Raw genomic sequence first — 13,549 nt, 5'->3', positions numbered from 1 at the left:
TCAGTCATAACTATGGTTTCATTGTATACAGGTACAATAGGGCACACAGCCCATCTCTTTCCCCAGGCTTGTCTAAGATGACTGTGCAGTGGTGTAGGGATAAGTGATGATGTGCCAGTCTTTTAATGTTGATATTGCCTGAAGATTCTTGTAGTTTATGATTTAAATATTGTACAGCCCCCAGAGAGAAAACCTGAACCTACCTTCGTTGAAATGGCCCTTAGATTTCAGTGAGGAATGATTGGGCCCCAAGTGATGGACATTTTTAGAGCCCAGTTTTGTAAAGTGTTGAGCACCTTCAGTTCCCACTGAAACCAATAGGAATTGAGGATGCTCAGCACCTTGCAGGAAATGTTTAAATAATAAAAGATGCAGCAAGTTCACTGACTAAACTGGCAAGTAAGCAGAAAGAAGAATCATCCATAACACACTGTAGAGTTTAAAAGATCTCCTAGAATTGTTGCCTTCGAGGTATCATACATGGGAGTGAACTGAATAGATATAAAGGGATTAGGAATGAGATCAAAGTCTTTAAGTCATCAGTTTTCAATTTGGCCCAGGTCACTAGTAGCTAAAGGTCCTAACTGTATGATGGCTATCCAGTGGCATAGGTGAATAAGTTTGCAGGCTCATTCCAGCTTGTGATGAACAAGTGTCAGTAACACCATTGGCATTTATTGGCATCTTTTTTTGGTGATCTCTGCAGAGGCACCAAAGACTGAATGGGTCGTGGAGAGTGAACTTCTGTTCACCTCCTGGTCATGATTGGGGCTCTTTGGCTGCGTAATGTGGGGGAAGATACACTACCATTGCCCATCCTGTGCTGGTGCCACAGATGAAAAGAGGACTTCCAGGTTGTCAGTACAGTAATTTTTACCACCACCAACTTCAGCTGAACATTTAAAATGAAATAAAAGTTGTTGCAGTGAAAAAGCTGGTACACATGTAGCACTGGATGGAATTAGACAGCTTAACTGTGTACTAGGACATTTACTGCTGACAGAGATATTTGTTTAGTTTAAGGAGTAGAATCCTGGATTTTAGAGAAGGAGAGGTCTGCATTTTAGCCACACAGCAGCTGAGAAGCGCCACCTGGCATCATGAGGCCACAACTTCATTACACTGTCATACAGCTCTTCTGTCGTAAGAAAGTTTGCTAATCAGATATGTTTACAGAGGAGCCTATAATATTAATGTTTGTATTTCTCTTGAATCCTGCATTTCTGGTCCATATTAAATTGCAAACTTAATCCACTTCATTCCTGTCTAACCCATAGTCCAGAAGCTATTTTGTTGTGGCCTTGGTGTCTGGAAACCAGTCAGGAGAGAAATTAATGGAATTATCAATGTCCATATTTTCAGTCCACAGACTATTTTGATAGTTTAATTAATTCACAGACTGTCTGCAGACCCACAGTGAAAAGAATAATTTGTCTCCATTTTAAAGGGGGGGAGGGGTTTGATATGTTTATTTTGTCAGTAACTCCCAAATTCAGAGTGGATGGCCTAACTAGAATGTAAACTTTCACTCTTTCTCTCACATACACGCACATGAATGTTTTCACTTTACATTTTGGTTTTTCACTAACTTGGCAACGTGAAGAAATGTTGCATTAGAAACATAACACAGGAAACATTTTATGTTCTGTCTGTGATTAACAAATATGGAATTCATGGCATTTTAGTTCATAAATCAAAGGTCTCAGCATAAATTTCCTGTTTTTCTGCATTTTTAAAACTTCCATGTAAAAATAGCACAGAAACATTCTCGGCACATGGAGACAGGTCAAAGACCAGTGAGTAGTCTGCACGGTACATTTCAGAAGGAAAAAAAATGCAAATGATTTTTTTTAATGGCAATATGCAAAAAGCTGCTGACTGAACAAGAGTAGGAGAAGCAATACTTAAAGAAGGGTCTGAAGTTCGTTCTAGACAAGATGCTTAAGCTAGTGAAGATTGCAAACCATCAGTATAGGATGCACATAAGCTTACAATCATTCACTGTAATTAGGTTTATCCAAATATCTCAGTTATGTGTGGGCTGGAGTAGTTGTGCCTGAATAAATAATACTTGTATTCCTGGGCTGTCAGCCCACTAGGCCTACACTGCTCCACTACCAAAGGAGTGTTGTGCATCTAAGTGGAACAAAATAATCAATGAGTCTATGCCAGGTAATTTTAGTAAAAGTCAAACAGATTGAGGGCTTCCATGAATTTTTATTTATTGCCCACAACCTGTTCCTGACTTTTACTAAAAATACCTATGACAGAATCTTACCCTTAGTTATTGTGAGATTGCATGTAACATCTCTAAGGGGCAGACATGATTTAATGTAAACCCTGAGAAGTGTTATGAGGTTCAAAGGACTCTTTTAAACAATATGCCAGATAAGAATGAATTTTAAGTTGAGTGGGTTTCCTAGGAAATACTGGGGAGAAGGGGACTGCAAATTCCCACCTCCAGTTCCAACCTTTTGAAGCTACGTCCCAAGGAGAAACCCCTTGTCTGCTGATTAACTGTTCCCAGGGTCCCAATATCAAAGGCCTAAAGTGTATAAACGAGTGACTCACAAGTTCATGGGTGTTCTTATTCTGAGCAAAAGCTATTATGAACCTCTAACCACAGGAAAACCTCTGTGCGAGATTTGAAGGACTGGCTCCTATGAGAACCCTTCTGGAGTTGGGATGATCTCTGATAAGCTTATCAGCATATGTGTAGGTTCTTTTATTGTTTTAGTATGTTTTTGTCTGTAGTGCTTTCAATAAGACTAACTTAAGAATAAAAGTGCTTGCTTATGAAAAGCTCTGGGGTACCTTCTAACTGTAGGCAATTATGCTGTTTATTGCCTCTGAAGAGAAGCAAAGCAGGCCTGCTTAGTCAGTCTGACTTGCTGGGGAACTCACAGTGTAGGCAAAGAACTGTGGCGCTTGGAAAAACTCCAGTCAGAAGTCTCCTGTGTTTCCACCCAGGAGAGGTGACAGCTGAGGAGCTAGGAGCCTAGAATGGGTGCTCTTGCTTCACCACAAGGTGAGAATACAGGTGGACTTGCCCTGAGCTATGACACATACATCTTAAGGGGGAGTGAAAGTAAAGGCCAGCAAGGTAAAATCAGACTTGTGAGTGGGTGTATATGGGAGTCTGGCCAAGAAGAGAAAGACTTATCCACAGGAACAGGGAGATGAGTCGTCTGGGCGCTATATATTTGTACAGCACCTAGCACAATGGTCTCCTGATCCTGGTTGGAGCCTGGAGATACTACCACAATAGAAGTAAGTTATAGCGATAATTGTTTGCAGTGTTGTTGTAGCCCTGTTGGGCCCAGGATATGAGAGAAACAAAGCAGATGAGGTAATATCTGTTGTTGGACCACTTCTGTTGATGGAAGGTACAAGCTTTTGAGCTACACAGAGCTTCCACCAACAGAAGTTGATCCAGTAAAAGATATTACCTCACCTACTTCGTCTCTCTTATAGCAATGATAACAGCACAGACAATGGAGTTGAAACTTTGTGACCTGCTGAATTGAGATGGAGGTGGGGAATAGATGAGAAAGAGAGATCTCCCCTTGCTGGCTCCATTTATAATCTCAGCCAAAGTTTGCAAGATGGTTTGACTATAATCTAGTATCTTAACACATGCTGCCCATATAAGAGTCGTACTCAGGGTGGCTGATTTTAGGGGCTTGTGGGACTAAGCCCCATTAATAATACCCTAGCTATCAGCTATCCCTGCAGTTCTCAAACTATTGTATAAGTACAACTGATGATACATGAGCTGCAACCATATTTAATTTTCCTATAACCTCTGGACATGATCTCACTAGTTAGCCACCTTTACAAACTGAGTGTTCATATACTGATCCATCCTAAATACACACGAGTGGGGAGAAATGAACCAAAGAGACATTTCACGGACTAAAAAGCCAATCTTCATTGTATCAAATGAGGAACAGCACAGCGCAAAATTTGAAAATATCTTTTGGAAAACGTTACATTATAAATATCAAAAAAGGAAATCAGAAATATAGAACAATAATTATTTCCAGTTATTTTCTCTTAGTCCACAGTATGGTTCACCATCTGGTTGTTCATGTTGTACCCCGTTGTTACAAACGCTTGTTTGGCAAAGTTAGAATGATAGTCTCACACAATAATAGAAATTAAATGTATTTAATTTTTTAAAGCTCTGTTCACTTTTTCCTTCTGATTTTTTTTTTTTTTTTTTTTTGGTATTAAACCTGCTTGTAAACCAGGTGATAAAAGTGTGCCTATAACTTGTATGTTTCAGGTTTCTGTGCTTTTATTCTGTTCTCTATTACACCAGTATGAATGTGAAATAATTCCAGAAGTTACTCCAGATTTACACCACTGTAACAGAGCAGAGTTTCACCCCAAACATGTACATATTATTTTTTTCTCTCTCTGCCAGTATCTGAATCTCTGTACTCAACTTCTGCCCTCACATCGTCATGCTCAATGGTATTTTAGGGTAATAGTATCTGACACTGAATCTCTTTTTACAACTTGTGCTTTGCAGCCTGCAGAATGTTTTCTAACTCGTCCAGAGGAAAAAGAAGAAAGCACTGTGAAGGTGAAAAGGAGAAGGAAGGTACTGGAAACTTCTCCTTTCCTGCCCAACTAAAATTTCAACACAAATGGTGTTCAGGGGCTGGATGGGTGCAGTTGCTTTTATAAGATGTGTCAGCTTCAGGCTCTCACAATGCCGGTGATGTCCTTTAAATGGTTTGGAAGCTTGTTTCCCTTGGTGTATAGGGTACTGTGACCATAACGTTGCAGCTAGTTTTACAAAAGAGAGAAAATCAACTCAGTCCTAGAAGAGAGAAATCTTTCTCAACTCCAGGCAAATACCTACTTCACACATATGTACCCAGCCACAACCTGGTGTTCAAAGCTGACTAGAAGAGCTTAATGCAGGGATTGAAAGGGCATGAGGGGAGACAGAATCTCCCCATCCCACCGTTGCAGTGAGGCTGCAGCCGTTACTGCATTTCATGGGCAGTAGTGCTTTATTTCCCTTTCTCCCCACAACATAGATATAGGGGTTCTAGTTATGTATTGACCTTCTGACCATGACCCATGCCTGCCCACAGGGGCACCCTTCACAGTCCTGGTAGAGATTATATGGCACAAAGTGTGTTGTCTTTCTGCACAGACTAAAATGCTTAGCCGTCTCACACAACAGGTATGCAGGGTTTTAATTTCATGTTAGACCTTGCACACACCCCAGGGGATAGGAGGATATTGCCCTAAATGCAGCTCTGGCAGTAATAACCACATGTCACTTTCACTGCGGCCAAAACAAATGCATCCCATGAAGAAAATGGGTGACTAGACCTAAAATAAACCTCCAGTTTTCATGCAAACGGTAAAGGCTTAGTCAGGCCTTTTGTTTCAATGGTAATATGCCACTAAGTGTGTACACGCAACGTATCAAGTAATCATCATGAAGGATTTATCATACTAATCTATAGGTCCCAAACGAATGACTCTCTCTTTTAAAAATAAATAAATAAATAAATCCTTTGCTTTTAAGCATCTGGAATGAATTGGAAGAAAAATAATAAAACTTCCTATGTGAAGAAAATTTTCCCACAGCTCTCCTTGAAGAAAAAGAGTATGATCAGGTGTCCTTGCACTTACTGTTATGGAATTTCTTGCTAACATCAGCATCTCCCTCAAGAGAACCATAATTTTCCAGAAGGAATTGAGTGAGTCAGTGAATGACGTAATGACCCAGTGAAACGGCAATTATCCTGTGGTACTAAGCAAAATGAATCTTGGATTATCTGTTAGATAGAAATTCACACTACTTTATATATAAAACATCTCCAAAAAGTGGCCAGCTTGCAGTTATTACGCAGCAGAAAAATGTTACCAAATAAAGTTGCATCTTTAATCACTGTTGTTTATTGAGTGGGCTTGAAATCACATAGACACTGCAAGGGGTTGCGCCAAAGTCCACTGCAAAAGCTCTCAGTGCTTACAAAGGGCTCTAGATCAGGGCCCAAGTGTTTTGGTACTGGGTAAAAAAGTTGGTCTGTGTGGCTTCAAGACCTTTCTTAGGGCCAGGTTATGATCCCTTTCGTCCCATTGGTAAGCAGTTAGCTGGGATCACTTAAGTGAGTAACTTGTCACAAACAGGAATAAAGGGTTCTCTGGCTGTTTGGGTTGTCCATGTTGTAATAACCTCTGTCATGCCAAACTGCCTGAAAATCTCCTGATTTTAAAAACAGTAAGGTTATTAAATAAAGAGGGACCCAGGTTCTCTTTCCCCATCATTTATTTAATTAATTTAGAAAGTGAAATTATGACTTCAAAGCCTGGCAACATTCCGACTGATTTCAGTGGAATTACGATCAAGCCCTAAATGTGGGTTTCATTTATAAAATACCATATTCCTGACTGCTTGTTAAGGGGGGACTGTTCAGAATTTTTAAAAAGTTTGTCACTCTCCATTATGATATATGAAAATGGTCTCCAAGTGTTTATATGTAATATTGCATTTGAAATTTCAGATGCTGAAATGTCCTTACACTGTACAACCCAGCATCCCTGTCCTGTCCCCAGTTGGAGACTGAAAACTGTACCTCAGGTTTCAGCCTCCTGAGATGTCACCATCCATGTTCTAGAATCTAGAAAGATCTTGCCAAAATCCTCCAACAAACAGATGGAAATGAGGTCCTGATGTTCTTGGTATTTCTAGAGCAGTGTTATCAACCCCAGCCATTCAAAAATCATGAACTAGGCCTCCCAAAATCCTGATCAGTTTAAAAACAATAAAAGTTCAAATAAATGTTAGAGAGCTTTGTTTTTTTTTCTTTTTGCCTGTTGGTTTTTGAGCTGTTACGGTATGCGCTAATCATGTTTCCAAGCTGTTCTATGCAATCAAGAGGGTTGCAAACATACCTTTTTAATTTAAATGAGAGCTGAGATTCTTCAGTAATCTCTTGACTCCTGTAGTTAGAGCTTTCAGAAAAACACCTATTATTGTGAGACTTGTGATACATTTGTGAGACTTGGCAACATTGCTAAAGTAATACATCTAAAAAACCCACCACCGAACTCCTCCCCCAACACAATCTTTGAAAACATTTTAATATGCCTGTATTGTAATAGAGTACATAGTAGAGGTAGTTGTAAAGGTGTTTTGGCTTTTATTTCATAATGAATCTTCATAGACAGTGGACCCAATTCTGAAGTTCTGACTCCTAATGAAGGCAATGGGAGTTTTGCCTAATTATAAGGACTTCAGGACTGAGCTTTACCCGTATAAGATTATGAAGAAACATACTCTTAGATTGTCAAATAGCAAACACCATATTGAAAATGCCTTACATATCCTTTTTTACTTTTGTTTGTAGAAGAAAATTTCCGATATTCTTGCAAAATCATCTCCAAAACCAGGCATCCCTGAAGACCTACAAAAGCTACTTAATCAACACTTTGGTACTAAACGTTCAGTGATTGAACTAGAAGAGTTAAAACTGCCAGGTAAAATGTGCTGTATCAAAGAGATGTCTTGTCCATTTCCTTCTGCATTGGGGCTGTGGATTCATCTGTTTTAGGAAATAATGGATTTCTTAAACCAGATCTCCTGAGTTCTAGAGTTTATGATGAGAATTTTTTCTTGTAGATTGCTATGCTATTTAAACTGAGTTGTTAGTTCTTTTGGAATAAGTAAGTGGTTTTGTTTTCTAAATGGTGCAGTTAAGGAAACAAAAGGAAGCATTGTTTCAACATATCCACTCATTGCAGAAAATTAATTTAAGGAACTGTTTTGGGTTGTTTTTTTTTAATAGAAGTGAGGGGATTTCTAAGTAATGGTTTCCAAGTTCCTGAGAGCCAGCAAAATGGTCTTATTCCTGTGGCTAGTGGAGCTGTACTCAGACATTTAACATAAGGCCTCCCCTGAGCTGAAGTAAATTTTAAAGAAGGAAGAATAGTCAGACACCATTCTAAATTAGTTATGGCATGCTGAATACACTGTTCTTATCACCTGTTGGCTTTCTAGTGAGCTATATGAAATGAGCTGGCAGTTTTAGTTCAGACCTAGCGGATGGATTTTGGACCAAAACTGGCACGCTTGTTGGCAGTCTGACTGGAGAGAGTAACTGGTGAGCCCAATGATAGAATGAGCAGGACATGGAGACTGAACTCCCATTTTCCTGTAAAGGGTTGAGGTGAAGAGGAAACTGCACCACTGCTTTTTGTTCTGTGAATGAAATGGATCGATTGAATGGTCAGTGAAGACCCGCTCAATTGATCAGGAAGTCGACCTAGTAAAACCACCTCCTCAAGTGGCGTAGCGCTGCCGTTGGCGCAGTGCAGTGAAAACACTGCACAGAATGGAAGCTCAGCAGTCGATGGGAGTTACGCAAGCTACTCCGTGTAGCTTGTGTAACTCCCGTTGACTGCCGCCGAATTTCCAGGTAAGTGTAGACCAGGCTATAGAGTCAAGAAGGCCCCAGTAACAAGTCTGTTGGCTCTTGTTTTATCCCATTGATACTCACTGAACTCTTTGTGCCCTAGTCCCTCACTGTGAGCCGTTCAGCCCAGCTGTGGTCTCTGTTTTTGAATGTTCAAAGCTTGTCTTTTTGATAACTGCACTCTCTTCCTAGCTTCACGCAGAGACACATAAGTCTGGATTGACCCTCATTTCTTTCTCTAGGGTTAACTTAGCTTTCTTCTTGAATCAAGTGATAGTTTTGCCATCCTGCCGCATTGCATCCTAAAAACCAGAGAAGTCTGTTCCATCCTCTGTATTGCTATGAAGTGCTTACATTTTATACTTGTAAATCTATAGGGTTTTGTGCAAATAACAATACTCTGTCACTTTCCTATTAAGAAGGGCCTTTAGGCTAGTGATGTGACCCATTTCCATACTGATTGGGTCTTGGGTTGTTTTCTTCTTTCTTTTTTTGAAGGGGGAATTGGAAGCTTACAAAGCCGAAGGGATTGGTGGCTTCTATAGCTATCAAGTCATTCATATCTACTCCCTGGGCAGAATTGAGAGTAGATATTTGAAGTTGTTTAGTTGTGTTAGCAAAATACTAAATGTAGATGTTCAGGTTTGAGCCAACATGGCTTCTGAATGCTGCACTCTGTGGTTATGTGGTTTTTAATCCTTTCTGGGTCTTTTAAGGTATTGTTAACATTCCAGTTCTGCTGCTTTGGATCCAAGACCTGTTATTTCCTTTTGAAGTCGGAAGATTAGGAACTTCATAATTGTTCACCATTATTAAGTCGTTAATATGAGTTACAAATAGAGGGTACAATGCTTTGGTACAAATAGAGGGTGCAATGATGGAAAGCAACTTCCTTCAGCAAATTTAGCTAGCAGGGCTTCTGCTATGCTCTAGTTATAATTTAAGTCTGCTTCCACGTCCCCCTGTCAGAAATCGTAGCGTAAGGTTGGCAGCAATAACATAGCTTCCTCTCTGTTTGAATCTGAGTGATTTCCACCTCAGGTGCTTGGGGATCAGTTGACAAGAAGTAGCTGCTGGGGTTAATCCGATTCAAAACACTTTTGAGGATAAATTGGGATGTTAATATGTTCTGTTCAATGTTTGCACAAGTAACATGCTGATCATTACAAGTTCATCCACATTCAAAATGCTTTTTCTTGCTCACTTATTACTAATTATTTAAAACCATGAGACACAAACAGAAGGAAAGCTGTTAAACTGGCAAGTGCAGCTCTGGTCTGTGATTCAATACAATGTTTCTGCATTTGCCATTTTGAAATACCCAATCCTACTTTAAAACAAATTCTGGGAAACACCATGGTTACAGTATCAGAAACAAACTGCCCGTTCTTAATATTTGGCACAAATCATGTGGGAGTACATGCCTTTTGTATCCCCTCATTAAGGTTTTCAGATTGATACCAAATTGCCTTTAATTCACCTGTTGTAAAATGCATTACACGTTATCAGAGAGATTTTTTTTAACCAAATAGTTTTATCATATTCAAAATAAAAAAAAATGAAGCTACATGATTACAGACACATTACCAAATGTACCCCTCCTAAAGACTTGCTTCCTAAAATGCCGTGTTTCATGCAGCATAATGATAATAGTAGGGTGCATCTGGAACTAGGTGTTAAAATTGTGAGTTTTATGTGTTCTTACAAAAAAAGAAAGGGACTAATCGCCCTTAGCAGCTATTGGTCTAACTGAATGGGGATTAGCAGCTGGGTAAAACTCGGCAGCTTTATATCCGGGATGGAAAGAGTGTCAGAGAGAGAGCCTCCTAGTGTGGATGGGGAATTAAAATGCATGTAAATATTTACCTAACGCTGATTGAGCGTAATTTACAGAGTTGCCCAATGTGAAAGTCCAGAGAGAAAAGTAACCCCATTGATAAGAGGATGGACCCATGTCTTACTTTTATTCTATACAGTCCACATAGTTTTGGTGACTCATGAATATAGGATTTGCAGTGCTAGATGGGACCAATGGTCCAACAAGTCGTAATGCTTCTGGCTGTAGCTTCTGATTGATGCCACATGGGCATATGAAAACCCTCCATAATGTATGTGGTCAGTTGTGCAATGCTATACTTAGGAGTGGGCGTGGAGAGAAAAGCATTCAGATAACTGAGGAGGGAATTAAAATTGTGTTGACAGATTTTACCATGATTTGACTACTCAGTTTACAAGCTCATTGCTGTTGCCTAGTGTTGACCATGATGCTCTGCATGGTTTTCAAAGAATAAGCATTCCTTGTCGATTTAATCCAACAGAGATTTACTAAATATACCCAGTGCTGTCCTGTAAACATATAAATATACTCAATTGTTCTATTGCAAATCTGTCATCGAAAACCTGTTGTCTCTTATGGTTTCAGATTCCTGTTTCCTGCCAGCCAATGACCTCACCCACAGTTTTTCTTCATACCTGAAAGAAAGTGAGTAAAATATTGGTTATGAGGAGTGTTGTGTTGTATTTATTACGTTTTTTAAGTTCAGTATTCAAGAGAAAGTAAAATCCCCGTGATATAGTCAAGATAATATTTCAGATTGCACATCTGCCCACTTTAAATTAATCTTGACCTTGAAATATTCATACATTCAGTTATTTTGCATCTTTTATGTTTCTGCCTGTTTGTATTGTGCAAGTCCACTATTGTGCATCAAAATATTTGTTTTGCTTTTAAATAATATTTAGGAATTATTCCTTAATATTTGACCACTCTTTGTTAAATATGTAAGGCTATGTCTATGCTTACAGTAGTGTGTAGAGTACATACAGTGCATGTCCCCCTAGCATGGGTATAAATAGCAGTGTAGACAGTGAAGCTTACACGCGTTAAGACATGCCAGAACCTTATCATATACCCTACACAGCCCAAGCAGTGCCTCCCTGTCTACATTGCTGTTTTTAGCAGTGCAGTGTCCCATTGCCTCCCTGCTGCTGGAGCCATCCTTCCCACCACAGGGAAAGGTTCTGGCAGTGGTGAAAAGCTGTGGCTCGGGGGAGACAGCAGAGAAAAGCTCTGGTAGCTCCCTGCTGCTAGGGTCTTTCCCTATCACAGTGAAAGACTCCAGTAGTGGGGGAAGGCTCTGGCAGTGGGGAAACAGCAGGAAAAGGCTCTGGCAATTCCACGCAGATGGAGCCTTTCCCCACTCCCTCCCCTCTGCCAGAGCCTTTCATTGCCATGTGTAGCTACACAGCTCCGTGTGGACACAGCCTGCATTTTTTGCTGTGTTGTGTAGCTGAATGCAGTACCCTATCCACTGCCACCAGTGTAGACAATGCCTAAGTGTGTTGTCTTAATTTTATTGCACCATTTCTACCTGTCTCTGAAATTAGTAATGGAAATGTTTATTCTCTTTTGTTCTGGTGAAGTAGATCTGCTTTTTACATCCTAGTGGTACAGGTACAATAAATGTATCCCATCTAACAGTTTTTCTCAAAGCACTGCTGTAAATCATATTGCATTGCAAATTTAAGAGCAAATGAAGTCAATGGATTTGTGCATGCTTACACAATGGTTACATTTTGACCTTTATGTAACCTGTATTCTCATGTAACCTATCTGGTAATCATATTTCACTGTTTGCTACATGAGACATTTTGTTTGTTAATTTTTGGATATATCTTAATTTACAAGTTTTGGTATCGGTACAAACTGAGATCGTAAAGTAGTCAGCATGCAGTAAGTGTATTCTTTCAGCAGGCTGCTAGTGATCATGTATTTGTGTAATTTAGCATTGCAGTATATATTTAAGTCATAACTTTCTCTCTCTATGTTGTATTTCTTGTTGCAGTCTGTCCCAAATGGGCAAAACTTCGTAAAAACCACAAGGAAAAGAAGTCTGTGCTGATGCTGATTATCTGCAGTTCTGCTCTCCGTTGTTTGGAGCTCATTAAGTATGTTGAGAGCAAATGTTATGTTGAGATTGGCACCCGGTCAGAGGTTTTGCCTGGAGTCCTAGACCTAAAGGCAAAACTGGGACACTGTCCTTTTCTGGCCAACAAAATTACTGACTCAACTGATGTAATATCCTTCACTCCTCTAAACTGTGGTACTGTGTTTTTTGGTTTAGACTAAAGTAGAACTTAATAACTCAACTGCATAGATCTACTGTTTATGTTACAAACCAAAAGTAGAGTATAGTTGCTCTTAGGAAGACATACAACCTATTACATTTTAAGTCCATAAAGAAACATAGCTCAACACTATCATTTTGATTGCAGTGTCATGACATTTCTATCACAAAGCACAACAAAAACATAGTGTTCTGAGACCAATGTGTCTGGCCTGTGTTAGTGTTTCTCAGTCTTTTCAGGTTGGCAACCCCTTATTCACAGTCAGTAATTTTCATGACCTCCCTGCTACTTACTTTTTTTTTTTTTTTTACTCTTACTTTTATAAGTAAATGTATCAGTGATTATAATGGTGTAATAAAATGTTCACTGCCTCCTCTCCTTCCCCCTCCCCCCTGCTTTTTGTGACTCTCCCCTCCAGAGTCATGACTCATTGGTTGAGAAACACTGGTCTAGGTAGTGTCCTGTTTTCACCTGCATGGAATACTAGGCCTGCTCAAGAGTGTGTGATTATGTCACTCTTTAGTGTCTGATTTACAGAGAATAAGCCCTAGTTTTAGTTCTATCTTCTGTGGTTTTGAGCTTTTAGGCTGCATGTGCAAACTTTTCTCTGCAACCATGAGGTCTCATTCTCTCTTTTAAATGAAGGCTGACAGTTTCCTAACTTCATAAGCTGAGGATTTAAGAAAAATACTTACGACCATAACGTTTGTGATTAAAATATTGGCTGCTCCATGAAACCAGGATCTTCACAAATCCAGCTGTTTGGAAGACTGCAACGAGGAATATTTCCCCCCTCCCATAGCTTAGATACTGTGGATGTGCTAACGGTTATTCTGGGTGACCCAGCTCTAACAACTGCTTTTCTGGCGCATGCAGCCATAGATTGGAAATCTGAACAGGAGCAAGGAGCTATTTCATTCCCCTAGAGTTGCTGTCAGGTGTCTGTGGACTGTGCCATGGATAGGCTAAAGAAC

The 13,549-nt window shown here is 39.7% G+C and overlaps 1 protein-coding gene across 1 annotated transcript in view; it reads left to right on the top strand.

Annotated features, from left to right (window-relative positions):
- Positions 1–13,549, top strand: part of CMSS1 (cms1 ribosomal small subunit homolog) — a 333,908-nt gene that overhangs the window by 309,527 nt on the left and 10,832 nt on the right. The window contains exons 3-6 of the mRNA XM_067546148.1: positions 4,538–4,609; positions 7,383–7,512; positions 10,870–10,929; positions 12,293–12,395. Of these exons, the coding sequence (XP_067402249.1) occupies positions 4,538–4,609; positions 7,383–7,512; positions 10,870–10,929; positions 12,293–12,395 (365 nt within the window). The remainder of the gene's footprint in view (positions 1–4,537; positions 4,610–7,382; positions 7,513–10,869; positions 10,930–12,292; positions 12,396–13,549) is intronic.

This window comes from Emydura macquarii, unplaced genomic scaffold (genome assembly GCF_026122565.2).
Source record: "Emydura macquarii macquarii isolate MOO-44397 ecotype Brisbane River unplaced genomic scaffold, CSIRO-AGI_Emac_v2 contig_1119, whole genome shotgun sequence".
NCBI classification, from domain to species: Eukaryota; Metazoa; Chordata; order Testudines; family Chelidae; genus Emydura; species Emydura macquarii.
The sequence above is the reverse complement of the archived record's forward strand: the minus strand, read 5'-3'. Positions and strand labels throughout refer to the sequence as shown.